The sequence below is a fragment of the Otolemur garnettii genome, unplaced genomic scaffold, assembly GCF_000181295.1.
Source record: "Otolemur garnettii isolate 467f Iridium unplaced genomic scaffold, OtoGar3 scaffold00044, whole genome shotgun sequence".
NCBI classification, from domain to species: domain Eukaryota; kingdom Metazoa; phylum Chordata; class Mammalia; order Primates; family Galagidae; genus Otolemur; species Otolemur garnettii.
In genome coordinates this window covers 7,822,171-7,842,384 of record NW_003852439.1, presented here as the reverse complement: position 1 = coordinate 7,842,384, position 20,214 = coordinate 7,822,171, and the positions used below count along the sequence as shown (strand labels likewise).

Below are 20,214 nucleotides of genomic sequence, written 5' to 3'. Positions count from 1 at the left end.
AGGAGACTCGCTTGAGCCCAGGAGTTGGAGGTTGCTGTGAGCTGTGATGCTACAGCACTCTACCCAGGGGGACAGCTTGAGGCTCTGTCTCAAAAAGAAGAAAAGAAAAGAAAAGAAAAAGTAAAAATCTAACATAAAAATTACAATAACAAGAAAACCTCTAAAATCAACTTGGAATTCCAAGGAGCATACACCAAAGAAAAAGCTTTGCTTCCCCCATCCAATGATTAGCAAATGACTTCAGTTTGTTATGTCTTATAAAATGCTCAGGGTATGTGTTTACTATTTTTATGATTTTTCTGCTATAATCAACACTTAAAACTAACTCTAGTTGAGATCATGTAAGATAAAAGAGTTGCTTCCATACTTCAATTTCTAAGAAATAGCAGTGAAAAGGTAACAGAGCATATATACTGTAATTCTAAAAATGTACAAAAATTAAATATTCATTATCTGTATATACCTATATTTGTATCTATACATACATATATGTGTATATATATGTAAATTCCCTAAAAAAAAACTCAAAAGGATTCACATAAAATTATTGGTAAATGGTTATTTCTGGCAAGAGGAGTAGGATGGGCTGGTTAAGAGGGTCTCATATTTTATATATGAATTGTTTAAAAATTTTATAAGAATGTATTTATATATCACTTGTATAATTATTTTAAATGTTATTCCGATACAATGCTGTCTAAAATTGAAGATGCATGGGCAGTGCCTGTGGCTTAGTGGGTAGGGCGCCGGCCCCATATACTGAGTGTGGTAGATTCTAACCCGGCCCCAGCCAAACTGCAACAAAAAAATAGCTGGGAATTGTGGCTGGTGCCTGTAGTTCCAGCTACTCGGCAGGCTGAGGAAAGACAATGGCCTACGCCCAGGAGTTGGAGGTTGCTATGAGCTGTGACACCATGGCACTCTACCAAGGGCGATAAAGTGAGACTCTGTCTCTAATAAAAAACAAAGAAAAAAAAAATGAAAATAAAATTGGAGATGAAAACACAAATAGTTTCAAAGGAACATTGCACTGGGGTGACTCTCTCATGTTCATTCCCCACAGATGACTACAGAGACATCTCTACTGTGTACAGCTGATAGCCTCAGACAGGAGAAAAAGGTGTCACAATTTCTACTTCCTAAGAAACAAAGCTGTGATCCCCTTCTTCCTAAAAGGAAAATAACTCTGATTTTGGCATGTTAAAGTCTCAATACCCTACACAGTGGATTTCACTCTTACCCCCAAATCTTTAAGGTTTTAAGCAAGTGTTTATATGGCCATTCAAACAAACAGAGAGGTCCTGGGGGTTGGAGGGCAGAAGCAGCAGCTGGGTGCAATCATTCAACACAGAAAGCTCAACAGTTCCTCATGCCATGCAGTAACAAGTCCATCCATTCCTCCATCCATGTGCCCACTCATTCATCCCTCCATCCGTCTATCCAGTCATCCATTCATCCCTCTATTCATCCATCCCTCTTCCATCCATTCATGCATCCCTCCATCCATCTACTCATCCTTCCATTTCATCTATTCACTGATCTGTTCATCTCCCCATCCACCCATTCAAGTACTGACTGAGCTCCTGTGCTGAGAATCTAGCACAAGACCCCAGAGAAAAAATCTAAGACTTGGAAAGCCTAGCCAGAGAGACAAGACCCCAGGAAGAAAGCTTTCATGCCCAAGCACTCCCTTTCTGCCTAGAGGGATAATTCAAAGAGGATCAGAGTTTCCATACAACAACATGTTCTATTGAGACAGGATTTTTCAACCACTCTAACTCAGGTGAAATATACAAAAACAAATGCCACAGCAGTTTTGTCTTGTGTGTGTGTGTATGTGTTTTTTTAAGAGACAGGGTCTTACTCTGTTGCCCAGGCTTGGTCTCAAACTCCTGGGCTCAAGGGATCCCCAGACAGCCTCCTGAGTAGCTGGGTTACAGGCACCTGCCACAGCAGCTTATTAATGGTGTTGGTGTAGGGCTGAAGGAGAAGCAATCAGGAGGAACATTTCAAAAGAACAGTAATTAAGCATGGAGTCGATTCTTAAACAGTTTCCTCCAAGGAAGTGCTCTGAAAACAAATGGACTTTTCCACTCATGGCTTTTTGTTCCATCTCCCCCAAAACAAAACAGTAGTAGGCAAGATTTAAACAGCTGGTGGAGCTGTGTCATGTGGCACCTGTGTTTACAATAATCATTATTTTCCGTTAAACTGCTATTTTGTGACTTCCTTTTTTTCCCCCTTCAATGAAAATGAGTAAACCCTTTTTCATTACTTAGGTAACCATTCTCAGATTACGATCCTTTTTCTGACTAGCCTGATGCTGGGGCACTGTACAAGGTAAACAACCATCTTGACGCTCACAGGCAAAAAGATTCTCAGGCTTGGCAACAGTCCAATGATGTGGTCCCTACCTCCCCATCCTCACACCAACCTGGAAGCCAAAAAAGACAAGACAAGTCTTCCTCAGCCCAAAAGGGTTTAAAGAGGTACTCTCAATGGAAGAACCCCATTCTGTTCTCTAATTGAATGGAACAACACAGAGGTCCTATCTGAACCCTTCTTTGTTTTTAACAGACAGATAACAAAGCAACCCTCCATGTGTCTGGGGTATGGCTTTCCTTTCTGGTATGAAATTTATCTTCTTCTCTGCAAAGCCACTTGGTAAATCTAATAAGCACATGCTGAATTTCTCTACCTCTAGATCTGTGAACGATATAATAAGATTTTAGTTTAGACCTTTTCTCAATTCATTTACTCCTTAATTTAATTTTATAATTCTATAATTAAGAAGAGATTCACAGTTAAGTGAAAGGGGTCTGTGTGAGAAGTGGAGAACAATTAGTTAAATACGCTAATTACTTTTGATCTGAAATAAAAAAGGAGTCTTCTGTGGGCACCTAACTTTTTCCCAACTCTATTTCTCCTGTACAGATTTTTTGTTTGTTTTCAAAAGTCAAAAGTCAAATTCTGCTGATGAAAGGAAGGACACATAAATTTTTTTTTATAACATACAATTTTTATATCTCTTACAATGTTTTTTTTTTTTTTTGGCTGGGGCTGGGTTTGAACTTTCCACCTCCAGCATATGGGGCTGGCGCCCTACCCTTTTGAGCCACAGGCGCCACCCAGGACACATAAATTGACAGAATAAAATAAAAGGTCCAGAAATAAACCCATAGTAGTCAACTATCTTTGACAGGGTGTGAAAGCAACTCAATGGTAGAAGGGCCGTCTGTACAAACAGTGGTACCGGAACAACTCAACAGCCAGGAGCAAGAAAATGGACTTCAGCCCAAACTTCACATCATATACAAAAGTTAACTCAAAGTGGGTCATAAATTTAAATGTAAACTGTAAAACATCTCTCTGATTTGGCAAGGATGTCTTAAATGCCTTATTTGTACTGAAAGCATGAACTATAAAGGGAAATAATGGCAGACTGTACTTCATCCAAGCTGGAGACCTTTGCACTGTGGACGACACTAAGTGAATGAAAAGACCACAGACAGGCAGAAATATTTGCTAATCACTATCTGACAGAAGACTTGTCATCAGAAAATACAAAGAATTCCATCCTAGAGGGCATCCAACCGCAACCCATGGCTGCTTTGAATGTTTTCTGTGGCGGTGGTGGTGGACATCACGAAAATTATGCAGGGACTTTTTTTTTTTTTTTGAGACAGTCTCACTTTGTCATCCTTGGTAGAGTACCATGGCATCACAGCTCACAGCAACCTCCAGCTCTTAGGCTTAGATGATTCTCTTGCTTCAGCCTCCCAAGTAGCTGGGACTACAGGCGCCTGCCACAATGCCCGGCTGTTTTTTGTTGCAGTTTGGCTGGGGCCGGGTTTGAACCCACCACCCTCGGTATATGGGGCCGGCACCCTACTCACTGAACCACAGGTACCGCCTGACCTTTTTTATTGTGCTCATCAGCTTTCATTAGTTTTGTGTATCTAACATGTAGCCCAAGACAAGTCTTCGATAATCATTCATAGCCAGCCCCAGGCTGTAGTTGGACATCCCTTTAAATGCAATAAATAATTAGAAAATGGGCAAATAAACACAAGAAAGACATTCAGCATGATCAGTCATCAGGGAAATGCAAATCAAAATCACCATGGGCACACTTCACGCACACAGGATGGTTCAGAACAAACTGAAAATAGCAGGTACTGCTGAGTGTGAAGAGCAACTGGAATTCTTGCTCTGGAAAACAGTCGGCAACTTGTCATAAAGTTAGACACAGATACTCCCCACCTCCTCAAGAGGACCAATCCAGGTGACACACTAGAACCTGGAGGCCAAAAACTGGTTGCTCATTCACAAACACAATAACAACCAGTGTTCTCATATGGAGGATGGGTAAGTGGCCTGTGGGATGTTGACATGAGACAGCACTTGATGACATGGAACCTTGCATGTACACCTCTGGCAGGTGGAAGACTCCCTCTAAAGGCTGAGGGCTGTGATGGCACATGAAAAGCTTGAGGCAAAAGGCACAAGGACTGGGAACAGAGAGCAGCTCAGTGGTTGCCTGGGGCTGGGCAATGGGGGAGGGACTTTCAGGGCTAGGGTACATCCCATGTATCAGTTAAAACTCATAGAACTGCATAAGGAAGGAGTCAGTCTACACAGATGGTTCTAGCCATTTGATGATACTCCGGGGAAGGCCGGGCAGAGGCAAGACACTCTTGCTAAAGGACATATTTGCTAATACCCACAGAATGTGCACCACAAATGGTGAGCCCTTATGGGAACTGTGCACTTTGGGTGACAAAGATGTGCTGATGGAGGTTTGTGGATTGTAACAAATGCAACATGCTAATTTAAGACGTTAATCACAAGGGAGGCAGTGGGGAGGGGGAGACGTGGGACCTCTGTACTCTCTATAGACTTCTTCTGTAACCCTAAAACCACTCTAAAAAACAAAATCTATTTTTAAAAAATCAAATTCATAGAATTACACACTAAAAACAGAAAAATTAGCCAGGCATAGTGGTGTACACCTATCGTCCCAGCTACCTGGAAGGCTGAGGTAGGAGGATCACTTGAGCCCAGGAGTTGGAAGCTACAGTGAGTTATGATGACTGCACTCTAGCCTGGGTAACAGAGCAAGATTCTGTCTCTTAAAAAGGAAAAAAAAAAAAAAAAGAAAGAAGAAAAGAAAAGACCTTGGCCTAAAAGCCATCACCTCAAAAAAGCCTTTCTCAGACATATAAGGCAGGCTCCCTTCTATCACTTGCAGTATCCATGACCCATCCATTTCATTGTAACCCCTGCACAAGGTTATTCAGTGTCCACACATGCAAATATATGCACATATGCATGGAAAAGACCTGTCAATGGACCTGCCTCAGCTGCCATGCCACGGCTCTCTCACCACTGCATCCCTGCACCCATTCTTGTGCCAGGCATGTAGAGGTACTCAGATATTTCTAGAACTAATGAGCACATGACTCAGAAATCTTTCTGCCTCTTCTCTCTCCATGGTTACAGACAGAAAGCTTTCTGCCAAGCTATCACAACACCTTGTTAACATTGTGTTGTTTCAAACCTTTTCCAGGTGTCCTTGCACCTCTTTAAAGGACAATAACGTAACAGGTTGAGTCACCAGGGCCTGGAGAACCATGCAAGGCCCCTAAGATCCTACAGTAAATGCAAATGCAATGAGCCACAGTAACCCCCAAGCATAGCTGGGCCCCCTCTTCCTGGTAGCCTTGGACTACCCCATACCTGCTCTGGGAAGCCTTGTTTATTTTTGGAAGGGTATTTATGTTCTCTGGTGACCATGGTCAGTCACAGCTCTTTCCCCTGGCAGTGACATATACAGGTTAAGTACTGTCAGGTCTGGCTCCAAGCTGGTGGCAATTTACATAAGCAAAGCCTTAAAATCACATCCAACACCTGTTGTGCCAGTACTAGAGGGGAAAGTGTGCAAATAGCCCCCTGCTGGTGCTCACACCTGGGTGGGGGGTGGCAGGTCATGTGATACTGAGCCTGTAGGGGAGCGGATGAGGGGAAAAGTGATGTCCTGTAGAAAGAGTAGAGGCCAGCAAGCACTGTTCCAGGCATATCTTCAACAATGTTCTGTCGTGGTGGGTGGTACATCCACTACAAGGAGCCCTTCACCGAGGAGAGGTAGCAGAGGCCCTGGGAAGAGTTGAAATAGCCAAAGAGAGAATGTGGAGACAGAACTGGCTGAGTAAGACAGCACTGAGATGGCTCAGCAGTGAGGCTATGCAGTAACAGAGTGCAGATATCTCAAGGAGCCTGCAGCACAACTCAGGAGACCGTCAAAGCCAAGAAGGGCTCAAAAGCTATTTGAGCTGCCTGTGCCACCAAAAAATGTGACTAGCCAGGTAGGACATTTTTACCCTCACATTCCCAATATAGGGAATCCCTAGAGGAGGGCTGAGCAGGTGTTGCCTCAACAGTTGGGGGCCCAAACCTGTGTGTTCAGGAGAGCACGTGAGTCTGAAGAGGCAGGGGTGTGAGAGAACAGGCACAGAAGCAACAGTGCCCAAGAAGGCAGGGACAGTCATCAGGAGTGGCTCAAGAGGATGCAAGAAAAATGCCATCGGAAGGAGAGGCTTTCTAGAAGTAAGGGAACCAACGTCCAGACACACACAAAAGGTAAAGAAAAAGAGCACCAGAAAGAAGGAGCCAGGGCTGTCCTAAGACCACAACCCAGCCAGGAAGGCCTGAGGAGCAGCAGAGCCATCTGTCCCTAGGGTAGGGGTGGTCTGAGCATAGTCACTGCTCCCCCAGGCTCAGCACCTTTCATTGGGACCGAACATGTAACTAAGTACATACTAAGTTTTAACTCTAAGGGTCTTCATTGAGAAAAAGGAAGAAAACTGCACACATTTCAACATTTGTATTTCAGAGATTAAATGCAAACTTCCTAAAGAAGTGATGTTTCACAACAAAACTGTGACTTACCCAACCTGAATGAGTTCGTTCAACTTCGTCGCATTCTTGTCATCCATACCTTCAAATGGAAAAATAAATGAGACCATAAGATAAGAACGAAACCATTAAAGATCCCCATTCAATAGAGATTCTAAATCCTATTACCAAATATTAAAGGTCTTCCAGAATCAAACCCCTACCAGAGCTACAGCTCTTGCCCCAATTCACACCAGTGAGTCCACTCCCTATGGCACCTCTGATCACCTGGGAGGTGTCCACATGTCCAGCTGCTCTCACAGACACACTGCATGGCTGCACAGTCAGCTGACATCTCTTCCTAGACCTGCAGCCACTCTGAACTTTTACTTGACCCTAACTTGCCTGCTTTGGATAAGCACGCTTTCTGATGGGCTCTGTACCTGACCATGACCTTGTGTTGACACTTAGGCACCCAGCCTCCAGGTCCGCCAAATGACAAACCTGACAGACTCCATGTTCCCAGAGATGTCCCATTTCCTCTGACCTTGTAATTTAACACTAGCCCCAGGTGTGCAGGAAAGTGGCATGGTAAAGTTAATGGAGCATTTAGTTGGTGGGCATTGGGTGCTTATTGTAAAACTCTTTGAATTCTTCTGTATGTTTTTTTTTGGGGGGGGGACCCCCCACACACAACCAGGCTGAAAACCAAAACATATAAACTCAACACCAGCCAGAAACAAATAACACATCTCACACAGAGGAGCAAGGACATAGAGGACGACCACTGACCCTTACCAGAAACAGCACAGACCAGAGATAGTAGACAACAGCTTAAAAGGGAAGAAAGGAAGAACCAGTAAAGTCAGAATTCTACACCTTTAGCATCTTTATTACAAAGATGAAATAAAGACTTTTCAGATAAACAATAACAGAACTCACAGTGGTATGATGAGAAAAAAGGACACTTCTCAGAATGAAGAGAAATGCCAGGTGAAAACAGATCTTCAGGAAAGAACAAAAACCACTGGGAAGAGCAAAGATGTGGACATGCTCATTAAAAAAGGGATGCAGCCCAGCCCAGTGTTGCTTTTAGTTGAATCCTGCCTGATCCCTCATTACCAGCTTCCAGGCTCCAGGCCCCAACCTGGACAGGTTCCTGAGTGGGAACCAACCTTTGGACAGAACTTCTGTACAAGACAAAAAGAACCAGGGAGCCAGCCTTCAAATTGGCTAGGTGTGGTGCTGCAGAACTGCTGTGCACCACCTTGCCCCAGCCAGGCTAAAGAGTTGGAGCCTATCTCTTGCTGAACACATCATTTATCTCCATCAGGTCCTCTTTTAACCGGGAATAACACCAGCCAAGGTAGATAACACCAGTGTAAAACCAGAGACAATGCCATAGGTATAAGAGACCCAAGAACAGAGCAGAGACTTGGCCTGCTGATTCAGGACTCAAGTTTGTCTGGAGACTTTAGACAGGACAAGCCACACTCATTAAAAGCACATTCTAATCACTGAGCTCTTAATATACTTCTGAATGGCCCAGAACAAGCAGCCAATGTGCAGGCACTGGAAACAATCAACAGGTCTAGTGTGCACCTTCCCTGAAAGAGACATGAGATCACACAGCAGGCAAAGCAAGGACACCAAAGAGCCCAGCATGTGACTATGTGGTCAGTGAGGGTGAGTGGTGGGTGGAGGTTTAAAGGGGAAACCCCCAGTGGGGTAAAGAGTTAAGGTGACAGCTTTGGTGCTGAGAGCCCTGTGTGAGCTTCAAGTGAGCGTGCATTTGAGTGTGATGTAAAGCTGGGCCAAGAGGGACCAGTCAGCGTTCTCACTGGGACTGAGCCACAACAGGAGCCTACTGTGACCAAGGGGACACACAGTAGAGGAGTGAGGTGTGGCCAGAAAGATGGACCCAAGGCCTGTGTGCAGGCCCTTGGTTAGGCAGCTCTGTGATACTCTGGAGGAAAGAGAGCCCAAGGTTCCAGAGAAGGGAACAGACAAGAAGATGAGTCCACAGACTTGGGTGAGTCAAAGACAGCTGAAAGGGCTGGGGCACTGTGGCCATGACAGAGTAATACCCCATGAGCTGCCATGAACAGACACCACTTAGGGGAAAGAGAGAGAAGGACAGAGCAGAGATCAGAAAGACAAAGGGTCTGACAGTCCTACTCCAACCCAGTGAGGTGTGCAGGGAAGAAGGGGGTGGGACGAGTGGACTTGGGACAGTGGGGCAGGACCCTGGGACTGGAGCTGAGATTAGCAAGAATGGCCAGGATGTGAGGGCAGGGACAGGGATAAGGCTCTTGGCATCCTTGGTCAGGTGGGCAGTCCACAGGAGCAGAGATGGTGACACAAATCCTCCACTTACAAGTCGCACTGAAGCTGCAGAACTGGGTGAGGCCATTCAGACAAGAACCAAGATACAGAAGCAAGAAGGGCCAAGGATAAGCATCATCATACAGGTATGTCTACAGTGGGCAAAGCAAGAGATATAAAAGCCATGTGAGAAGAGGCTTCAGGGCTGAGGTTCAGGCCTTTCCCAGTGGGAGAAATGCCAACTGGCAGGGGATGAAAGGCAGGCCACACAAAACAGACACCCATGAAGCTTCTGTGGAGGGAACTAGGATCAATGAAGGCACATGGTGAAGACTAGCTTTTCCTTTTCTTCTTTCTGGAAGATAAAAGCTAAGAGAGCCACAGCATCGGTTCTGGGACTTAGGTGCTTTCACAAGCAAAGCAGGGCCAACAGCCAGAGCTGGGTGGACAGGAGACGCAGGAGTGGGTAAAGAGCCAGGATAGCAGGCTCATGAGCTAGTCTCTGGTTCCCTTGGCTAGGATGGGGCCAACACAGTAGCTCAGTGTGGAGAGGCTGGCTAGGAGGGAGAAGGAACATCAGGGTGCATAGGGGACAGACATGGCAAGAAGGCAGCGACTAGCAAACATAGATGCCATCTGGCTCACAATGGCCACCCACTAGGAGTGACAAGAAAACATGAGAGACAGCAGGGGCCAGAGAGGGTGACTGGTTAACACCCACCCTCCCTAGCCTGCCACCTGCCCTAAGCTGACTGAATGTGGTGACAGTATGTTTCATTTAACCTTTGAAGCAGCCTGTGGTATGCACCCCTATAATACCCCTCCTATGTGGGTGAGATAACGTCTGGGGTCACATAGCCAGGCACAGGCAGCTGGGAAGACCAGAGTGTCCCTATCTAATGTTGGTGTCAAAAACATCTAAAGGGAACCTGGTCACGAAGAGACCACCAGAGCAAATGCAAAGTGAGGGCACTTTGTAAAGGAGCACTGGACTCCTTACCAACGTGGTGGGAGACCATGCAGTGTAGTCTCCTCAAGGTCAGAGAGACTCAGAGAGACCCACAATCATAAGCAGGAGCACAGCCCCGGCACAGGAGCCAGACTGAGGGTTGGGCATGTTTTGGGAAATCTGAACAAAGCAGGTCACATAGATTGCTGGGCCTGTCTCTGTTCAGCATTCTGGGTGTGATGGGCAATGGTGGCTGTGCAGGAGACATCCAGACTCCCAAGTGAGGTGGTCTGATGCCTTACAGTCAAATGGTGGAGTGTGTGAGCACTTGTGCGACTGGGCATGTGCATGTGTGCATGTGTGCGTGTGTGTATGAGACAGGGTGCGCACACATGTGCTCGAGAGCTTGTGTGTGCACAGAGAGTGGGGAAGATAAAAAGCAAGCAGGACAAAGAAACTGACTGGTGGTCTCAGTGAAAGTGTGTGGTGCTCATCACATTCTTCAATTTTTCTGTTACTAGAACATTTTCAAGATAAAAGAGGGAAAACAAAGTGTTCCTGGGCACTAAGGCTCTAAGGTGACAAGAACAGCAGGGCCCTGAGGGGTATAAAAGGTGACTACACAGCGGTGCGTACTCACAGCCCCCAATTTTCTTGCGTAGCTCGCCATAGCAGATGAGGCCATACAGCTCCTGAGAAGACTTCTTCAACCCTCGTGAGAACACTGGGAGATGAGAAAAGTGACACTTTAGGAAGGAGAAATATGAGAAATACAAACATCCCAGGATAACACAGCCCGGAGCACAAAATTGACCCGAGGGCCCAAGCTAACCTTGTGGTTTTTATCACTGCACTTTGGCCTCAAAGCTGTTAACCTCAGGAAATGCTAAATAGAGAACATACAGAACACAGTGCTATTTTTGCAATATTCAAAATAAAAAGTTAAACAAAAACAAGGGGAAAATAGTTAGAAGATTACCCCTAACAGGCAGAGCAAATGTTCCCTAGAGGAAAAAGTAGAATGCTTAGCCAGACAGTTCTCAGGGAGGAGGTGGAGGCAGTGGATGTGAACAGCACCAAATCTGCTCTTCATCCATCTCTGCACACACAGGGTACACCCAACTGCCACCAGCAGAGGCAGCCATGGAACCAGAAAGCTGTAAGCCCACCACACCTGTGCCTGCCCTAAAAGGGGGCTACACATCACAGAGCCAGGGGCCAGGCAGGAAAAGGAACAGGGGCACAGATACTCATAATGCCTGAGGTTCACTACCCATCCTGTTTAGCAGCAGCCTGTTGTACCTGGGAGGTAAACAGGCCAGGACACCTATGGCTGGACATGGCTGCACACCACACTCTGGCTTCTGATGTGACCAGAGCACCATGTGCTGCAGGAGCTCCTGCAGGAGACTGATCTGGGCGGAAATGTGCCCCCTTGCCTAGGTTCTTTCCTCAGGAGCTGATGCTGGAGCTTTCCTGGACATAGCAATGCACTAGGGATGGCTGAGCAGAGGGCTGAGAGGGGCCTGGGACCTGCCCACCCTGGATGTTGCCTCTAAACATCACTGATGAGATAAAGTATAAAGCCTTATGTGCTTAGGCCACTGCAATTTTGACTTTATTTATTATATGAAGCTGAACCTCATCCTGATATGAAAGGTAAGGTATAGAGTCTAGCACCTCTGGGTCATCTCAAGGAACAAGGACAAAGGTCACTTGTTCTACTCTCTGGCCCAAAAGCACTGTCTGGTTATCTCCTCAGAAACCTCTTTTTAATTTGGCTGTGTTTATAATAACAAGAAAGGAAAAATAAATACACTAGTAAAGGGAGAAAAAGATTTTGAAGACCTAAAATATAGCTTCTGGACCTTGGATCAGGCCAAAGAATCTATGACACTGCTAACACCATAGGCTAGCTGTCGGCAAAGCCTTCCTGAGACCCAAGAACTCACCAGACTCTCAAATGCAACCACGATTCAGGGAATGTTAGGATTCACCATTCACTGGGTAACCAAAATGTGGTCTACCCATGCAATAGAGTGTGACTCAGCTGTGAAAAGGATCAAAGTTCTGAAGCATGCTATAACATGGGTGAACTTTACAAATACTATATTCAGTGAAAGAAACCAGACACAAAGGGGCACACGTGGCATAATTCCATTTACATGACATGTCCAGAATAGAGAAACCCACAGAGACAGAAAATAGACTGGAGGAATGCAGGGCTGGAGGCATAGTGTTTCCTTTCAGGATGATGAAAATATTCTGGAACTAGATAGTACTGATGGCTGCAACACCCTGTAAATCTACTAAAAAATCACTAAATTGTACACTTTAGAGCAGCAGTTCTCAACCTGTGGGTTGCAACCCACAGGAACTGTAGAGGGCCACGACATTAGGAAGGTTGAGAACCATTGCTTTAGAGGATAGATTTTATGGTATGTGAATTATATTTCAATTAACAAAATATTTTGGGAGGAGGCCTAGATAGGAGGATTACTTGAGGTCAGGAATTTGAGACCAGCCTGGACAACATAGAGAGACTCTGTCTCTACAAAAAATAAAAAAATTAGCTGGGCGTGTGGCAGATGCCTATAGTCCCAGCTAGTCAGGAAGCTGAGGCAGGAGGATTACTTGAACCCAGGAGCTGGAAGTTGCTGTGAGCTAGCTATGATGCCACAGCACTCTAGACTGGGCAACAGAGTAAGACTCTATGTTAAAACAAAAATTTTAAATCTTGGCTTGGCACCTGTGGCTCAAGTTGCTAAGATGCCAGCCACATACACCTGAGCTGGCGGGTTCGAATCCAGCCCAGGCCCACCAAACAACAATGACGGCTGCAACCAAAAATAGCCGGGCGTTGTGGCGGGCGCCTGTGGTCCCAGCTACTTGGGAGGCAGAGGCAGGAGAATCACTTGAGCCCAGGAGTTGGAGGTTGCTGTGAGCTGTGATGCCATGGCACTCTACCCAGGGCAATAGCTTGAGGCTCTGTCTTTAAAAAAGAAAGAAAAAAAAATTTAAATCTTATTATTTAAAATGGCAAAAAGGAAAAAATTCCATAATTCAGAAAGAGAGAAGTAAATAATGTCAAGAACAAGAAAGCATAGAAAAGTGACAAAGAAAGAGGGGCAAAAGGTCAGAGAGGAGTGGCACTTCCAGGGCAAAGCATGGTTCCAAGGGGCAGCCAAAAGGGGCTTCCTTGGTGCAGCTCTTGCCTGTTTTGTTACAGATGTGGGAGGAACAAAGCTCACCTTGTCCGAACGTTGAGTCTGTGGGAACACAGCCTATACCTGACAAGAGATACCAGCAGGGACGTGGATGTACGTAGCTATCACCCTCTGTGACACTAGCATTTTGGAAACCACATAGGATTAACAGAGTAACCAGACCCCAGACTGAGGCACACAGAAGGCCTCAGTGAAAGAGGAAAAATGTGTTTTCACTCTGCTCAATGAGTCAGACAAACACAGCTCACTGCAGACGGCGCCTTCCAACCAAGTCAAGAGCACCACTACAAGTACCCATGATGTGCAAAACCTATTGTCACCCTGCAAGATGTAAGGAACCCTGGCACCTCCGTGTCCTGGTAACCTCCAGCCCCAGGGAGAAACCAGCTGTAAAAGGTCTGACCGTACCAAGGGCCCAAGCAAGTATGCACCAACAGAGGCATCCCATGGCTAAGAGATAACTGTAACCCATAAGAGAACCCAGGAGAGCTGTGCCTCCACAAAAAGAAGGCATGTCACATAGGCCCACACCAAAATGCAGTTAGGAGACACCAGGACTGTGGGCACTGGCCGTGCCAGGTACAGACCCACAAAGAGAGGGGGAAAGCTCAGGTCACACACACAGTGGCCATGTGGAAGCTGCCAGTTTTCATCCCTAATTGGAGGAGAGGGCTGAAGAGGAATGACACTGCCAGGCACCAGAGGGAGTGTGGGATTAGGAGGCTGCTCAGCTGGGAAAGGTGACAAAAAGACAGAAGAAACATTTGCTTTAAGTGCCTTCTGAAACTGACACAAGTAGCAGCCCAGGGTTGGCAGACCCTGAGAACTGCAATGAGCCTCAGAGAATATGAGATGGGCTATACTGGGACCCTGGGCATCCCCAAAGCACTACTACCTGGCAGTAGGCAGGAAAGCAGAAGAGCACACTGATGGAAGCTTGTGCAATCCCATTCCTGTGTTGACACTATCTACCAAATAGCCTCCCAACCACTCTACAAATCACTGGCCACTTTCTCACTTCAAAATAGCTTTTGAGACCAGCCAAAGTGGACAGCAGACATGGCAGGAGCGGCTGGGACCCAAGGCTCCAAGTAGGATCGAGGGTATAGACAAAGGCTCGAGAAAGAGCAGCATGGCCCAGCTGCCCCAGGCAGTGTGTGAGTGGTAAGGAGAAGGGTTTGGGAAGTGGAGGCACCAGGAGAAACTAGTGTACAAAGTGCTGCGGAGGTGAAGAGCAGGACTAAGCAGGGGGACAGTGAGGATAGTTCTCCTGACACATGGAGATGGCGGGTGGCCAAATCTCCAGGAGACAAGAGACCATGATGAACAAAGTACCACCTTCAGGAGCCACCAGAGCTGCTCAAAGGGTGCTATGGGAGAGAAGCATGCCCAGAGGTGACCTAACCTGCAGGATCTGGATTCAAACACAGATAGGCAGAGCTTAGGAGAGCTGACCACATGCCCAGGCCAGTCAGCATCAGCCCTGCTCAACACCCACCCCCATTGGTTCCCCACTCAGAAGAGGGCTAGGACAGCGCTTGCAGCCTGAACCCTGGCTAGACCCCAAGGGCCCTCACTGACAGTGGGAGACAAGATGAGAGGTAAGCCAGGGATCCCTCACATGCCATCACAAATACTTAGAATGTAACTCAGAAAAGCAATGCTAGAACCTTGAAGCATGGGACACAGGTAGCTTCCTCTGAATGCAAGCTGACCAAGAATTACCAGGAATGCCACCAGCTGAAGCACAAGGCAAAGAAATCCTGAGCTGAACAGCTGGGCAATAAAATGCCAAAAAGCAGGTCCCGTGCCAGCTCACCGTGGTCAAAGTCGATGTACTTGGTGATCTTGTGCCAGGTGCGGTAGTAGAAGTGGCGCACCTGCTCCTTGTTCTTCACCATGCTTGCAGGTTTGCCTTTCTTCCTGTACTTCAGGGCGATGTTGTTCTGGATTGCTTCAAAGTCTTTCCCATGCTAGAAAATTAAGTCCAGGTAAAAAGCACAATGGTTAAAATAATGCAACCTTCTGTGGAAGCAGACACTTCCCAAGAAGGGAGGACAGGGCCCAGCATAGCAAGCAGGTTGTCCTTTACAACTCCCACTTATATCTGGACTTCAGCTTTGAGTTCCCAGAACCTTAGGTTTTAATTAGGAAAAAGGATAAAGTAATGACAGAAACTCAGGAATAGAACTATCACAGCATGTGGATCCCAAAGAGGCAAAGTCATAAGCAGGAGAAACCAAGCTTATCATCTTGCCACATGTCTTAATTTCTAAGGGTCTATAGAGGTCATATACTAAGACAACTCCATGGAGAAATCACTGGAAGGCAGGGGAGAATAAGGGAGGTGCTCAGCGTACTGCATGTCTGGCACCTTAAAAATGCACCAAATATGAATACTCAGTAAGAACCACATAGGATATGCTCTGATCGCACCTGTGAGTTGAATCTTCCTTGAATGGCTTTATGTGAAAGCTGAGTACAATTTAGATCTCCAGAACAGAACCTGTATTCTAGAGAATAGGCCCACCATTAATGCTGTTCCAGGTTCTACCTCAAAGAGAATCAACTGCCAAAAGATATATACTGAAGGGCCCAGAGGGAAGGGCACTCCAGCAGCGATGAGCTCCCTTGGTGCCCAGCACTTGGTCTCTAAATATACTGTCCAAAGAGAACAAGGGCTCTTTGGAGAAATGGCCGATTTCAGGACTGGGGCATGAAATAGTTTAACATGCCAGAAAGAACATGGTACAGGGTGATAAGACCATGTTGGCTAGTGTGAAGAAGCTCCAGTGGTCAAATATTGAACCATCTGGGCAAGAAAACCAACCGTGACATGAATAGATCATAATGCATAGAATAAAACACACACCCCTGAGTCCATATATATAAATAACTGAATAAGCACATAAATTACGGAGGGGAGAACTCTTCCTCACAAGGATTTCCAATCAATGAACGTAGAAAGAATAGAAGCAAAATAGTGTCTGGGCAGACACTATGGCAATAATTATTTCAAGGAAGAGGCAGCAACAGGTGTTGAAATGAGTGAGAGAAAGAATAAGCAGGACACTCACACTGTCTCACAGACTTAGGAGGCACTCCTAAACACAGTAATCAAGGCTCATGTCACCAGGATAGAGACAGATCTCATAGCACACTTTTGGCTCAGAAGGACAAGTCATTGCTTTGGAATTCTTGACAGAAATGCATTATGTAAATTGACCCATGACGCAACTGCTGGTAAACCTAACTGATGGATGTTCTACAAACAGGCCAGAGGCTGGGTGTCTTTAGAAGTACCAAGGTCATGAAAAAAGAGAGAATTTCCCCAGGTTGTAGGAGACTTATAATTTACAACAGTACCTAAGTGCAACAGGGTACTGACTAAGACCCCTGATGGGTAGGGGTGGAGACACCTCTGGGGCCCTGGAAAGGCCTGCAGTGAGTGAGCAGGATCCCTGCAAGGTTATCTCCCTGCTTCACTCATCACACTGTGGCCAAGCTAACAGTGGAAAACAGGGTAGAGGGCATGGGGGATTTGTACTCTTTTTGCACCTTTTAAAAAGTCTGAAATGAGGCTCGGCGCCTGTGGCTCAAGCGGCTAAGGCGCCAGCCACATACACCTAAGGTGGCGGGTTCGAATCCCCAGCCCGGGCCCGCCAAACAACAATGATGGCTGCAACCAAAAATATGGCCGGGCGTTGTGGCGGGCGCCTGTGGTCCCAGCTACTTGGGAGGCTAAGGCAGGAGACTCGCTTGAGCCCAGGAGTTGGAGGTTGCTGTGAGCTGTGATGCCACCGCACTCTACCCAGGGGGATAGCTTGAGGCTCTGTCTGAAAAAAAAAAAAAGTCTGAAATGTTTCAAAATGAAAAGTTAAAAAATAAAAATAAAAATAGGAAAATAAAATGAAAGCCTGTTCACTGTTTTAAAATGGAATAGCAGTAAACCATAAAAAGGCAAAGCTGTGTCTGAAACACCTTCCTTCAGAGTCCAGGTCAGATGCCATCTTCTCCCTATGCATCCTTCAGCCTTAGATGAGAACTGAGATAGAAATGAACGCAGCCCCTGTATCTCATTGCTTCATTTTATAACTTGGTAAGAAACCCAGAAAAGCCAACTGACTGTGGGGGCTGGGACTGGAAAATGAGTTTTGTGACTCTTGATCCCGTGTTGTTAGCTATGCTGTCCTCTGTGGTCTGGTGGCATCTGCAGCACCTGTCTTTTCACCATCCTGCTATCTTTCTCTAACAAGCCCAGGCCAGGCTTGGTGTTTCATGCCTGTAATCCAAGCACTCTGGGAGGCTAAGGTAGGAGGATCACTTGAGCTCAGTAGTTTGAGACTAGCGTGACCAAGAGTAAGACACCGAATCTACTAAAAATAGAAACAGATACCTGTAGCCCCAGCTACTCAGGAGGCTGAAGCAAGAGCATCACTTGAGCCCAGGAGTTTGAGGTTGCTATCATGTATTATGCCATGACACTCTATCTGGGGTAATAGTGAGACTCTGTCTAAAAAAAAAAAAAAACAACGACAACAATAAAACCCCCCCACAAAAACACAAGTGCAAAGCACAAGGGCTTCCCTATATTTCCTGAATGACCAGAGTGCCCTGTCCTTAGTTGTTAATAACAACCAAAAAATGGGCAAAGTTGATAAGAGAAAGCTACTGGGAGGTAAAGGGATAGAAACTGGCAGTACTTACAGGGAGGCATGCAGATGGTAAAAAGCCAAACTGCATCTGGAGATGGGGAAGCTGCAGGCAGGTACAGAGAAGAGGGTGTATTGCAATGCATGCAGAGGGAGACCCATGGACATGGTGAAAAGCACAGGACTCTGGTGGAGAGGATGTGAGATAGGAAATCAGGAGTGTACAGCAAAAACAAACACAGATAGATGGACAGACAAATGTAAGAAGGAAAAAAAGTCAGTGGCAGGCTTTGCACAGAAGGGTGTTCAGAGGCAGAACAGGCTCAAGTGTTTACCCCATTCCCCACCAACAGTAGGGACTGGACCCTGACCACAGGGAGAAGTGTGGACACATCATAACTTGAGGTGCAAATCTAAGCTTGTGCCCAGGACTGCCCTAAGTAGGACAGGGCCAGGAGGTGGCCCATGCTTGGGGGTAGCAGGCTGTGGCCAGATGGCAGAGACCCTTCCCATCCCTTCCAGCTATGAAAGTTGCTGAATTCCTACATCCTAACCTCTAACCTGGCACTAAGCCAGATTTCTGTCACTGGCAGCACAATTAAGTCAGATGTGTATGTGTGTCCAAAAAGCAGTGACCCTGATCAGCACCTACAGAAGTGATGCTCAGAGCAGAGGCTGGTGCTCAGCTCAGGTTCCTACAGCTCAAGATTTTAATGGTCACCCTGCCTTACCCTGACACATCAAGACTCACCAGAGTCCCCGTGTTATGCACACACACAAAATGACAGGAAGAAAGTACTTGTTGTCTCTCACACACACTTTGAAATACACAGTACCTATAGTGAAGAGCATTACAGATCAGAATAGCCAATTATTACCAATCAAGAATTTCAGGAGATCTCACAACAAACACCTACCTGGCCAAAAAACTAAAACAAGGTGGCCCAACAAGGAGAAAAGCCAACTCATCTGAAGACATACATGAAGCATCATGAACAAGGGGCTCTTCCTCTGCTCCTTTCAAAGGATAACCACAGCAGCCCCTGACCCAGGCAGCCAGGTCCATGGCTTACACATTTCTCATTTTGTGTGTCTACCCAACCACAGCAGTCTCCTCAGAAGGCAAAGGCTATACCCCAGAAGTGTTTCAGGCAAGAACCAGCCTGCTGATTCTGAAAAACATTTCAGGAACCTCAAGTCCTCTATGCCTAACAAACAGCTTGAAGATGGCACAACTTGGGGATCAATATATACAAAAAGAGCCTCTGTTTTATTTTAAAACTCTCAAAGAGAAGAAAAAGACACATTTGTATTTGTTTGAATGACTTCACATCTACTGAAACGAAATTTGTGCGTATTCTTTATTCTCTTCGGACAACCAGAGTCAAACCACACACTCATCAGTATTGTCCAACTAGGATGGCCGAAATTTTACCATCAGCCCCAGGAAGGGAGCAGCACAGCCATGAGAGTATCCTGCAATCCAGTTCACTGCCTGCATTACAAGTATCTCTTTCTCTAATCTCTCTATAAACATACCATGGTTTAAATTCCAAAGCCCTATTCCTTTCTTGAGCCTTCTGTTTCCCAGGTTCAGTAAGACTTTTGTATCACCTCAATTAATTAGATATTAAAAAAACAAGGCTTACTGACCAAGTAACCTACTTCTCAAACTATATGCTAAAGAAATATTCCAAAACATGGGATGTGCACAAAGATGTTCACTACAGCATCATTTATAACTACAGCATCTGGAAGGACCTCAGATTAATATAAAAATGGTTCAGTAGAGCCAGAGGATAAAGATTAAACCTGAGGGCCACTCGGAATCTGTTACAACTACTCACTTCTACCACTGCAAAGTCAGCCACAGACAATACATAAATCACTGGGTGTGGCTGGGTTCCAATAAAATTTTATTTACAAAAACTTACAGACCACAGTTTTGTCAACATCTGAAGCAGAGTATTTACGGCTATTAAAAAATACTGAGTGGGGCGGCGCCTGTGGCTCAGTGAGTAGGGTGCTGGCCCCATATACTGAGGGTGGCAGCTCCAGACAAACTGCAACAAAAAAAAATAGCCAGGTGTTGTGGCAGGCGCCTGTAGTCCCAGCTACTTGAGAGGCTGAGGCAAGAGAATCGCCTAAGCCCAAGAGCTGGAGGTTG

General features: G+C 46.0%; 1 protein-coding gene and 1 pseudogene across 2 annotated transcripts in view; both read right to left on the bottom strand.

Annotated features, from left to right (window-relative positions):
- Positions 1 to 7,927, bottom strand: part of LOC105887075 — a 19,845-nt pseudogene extending 11,918 nt beyond the window's left edge.
- Positions 1 to 20,214, bottom strand: part of CRAMP1 (cramped chromatin regulator homolog 1) — a 67,135-nt gene that overhangs the window by 28,656 nt on the left and 18,265 nt on the right. For both annotated transcript variants that reach the window (XM_012805826.2, XM_023513766.1), the window contains 3 exons: positions 15,215 to 15,368; positions 10,809 to 10,892; positions 6,949 to 6,997 (listed from right to left, as the gene is read on the bottom strand). In XM_012805826.2, the coding sequence (XP_012661280.1) occupies positions 6,949 to 6,997; positions 10,809 to 10,892; positions 15,215 to 15,368 (287 nt within the window). The remainder of the gene's footprint in view (positions 1 to 6,948; positions 6,998 to 10,808; positions 10,893 to 15,214; positions 15,369 to 20,214) is intronic.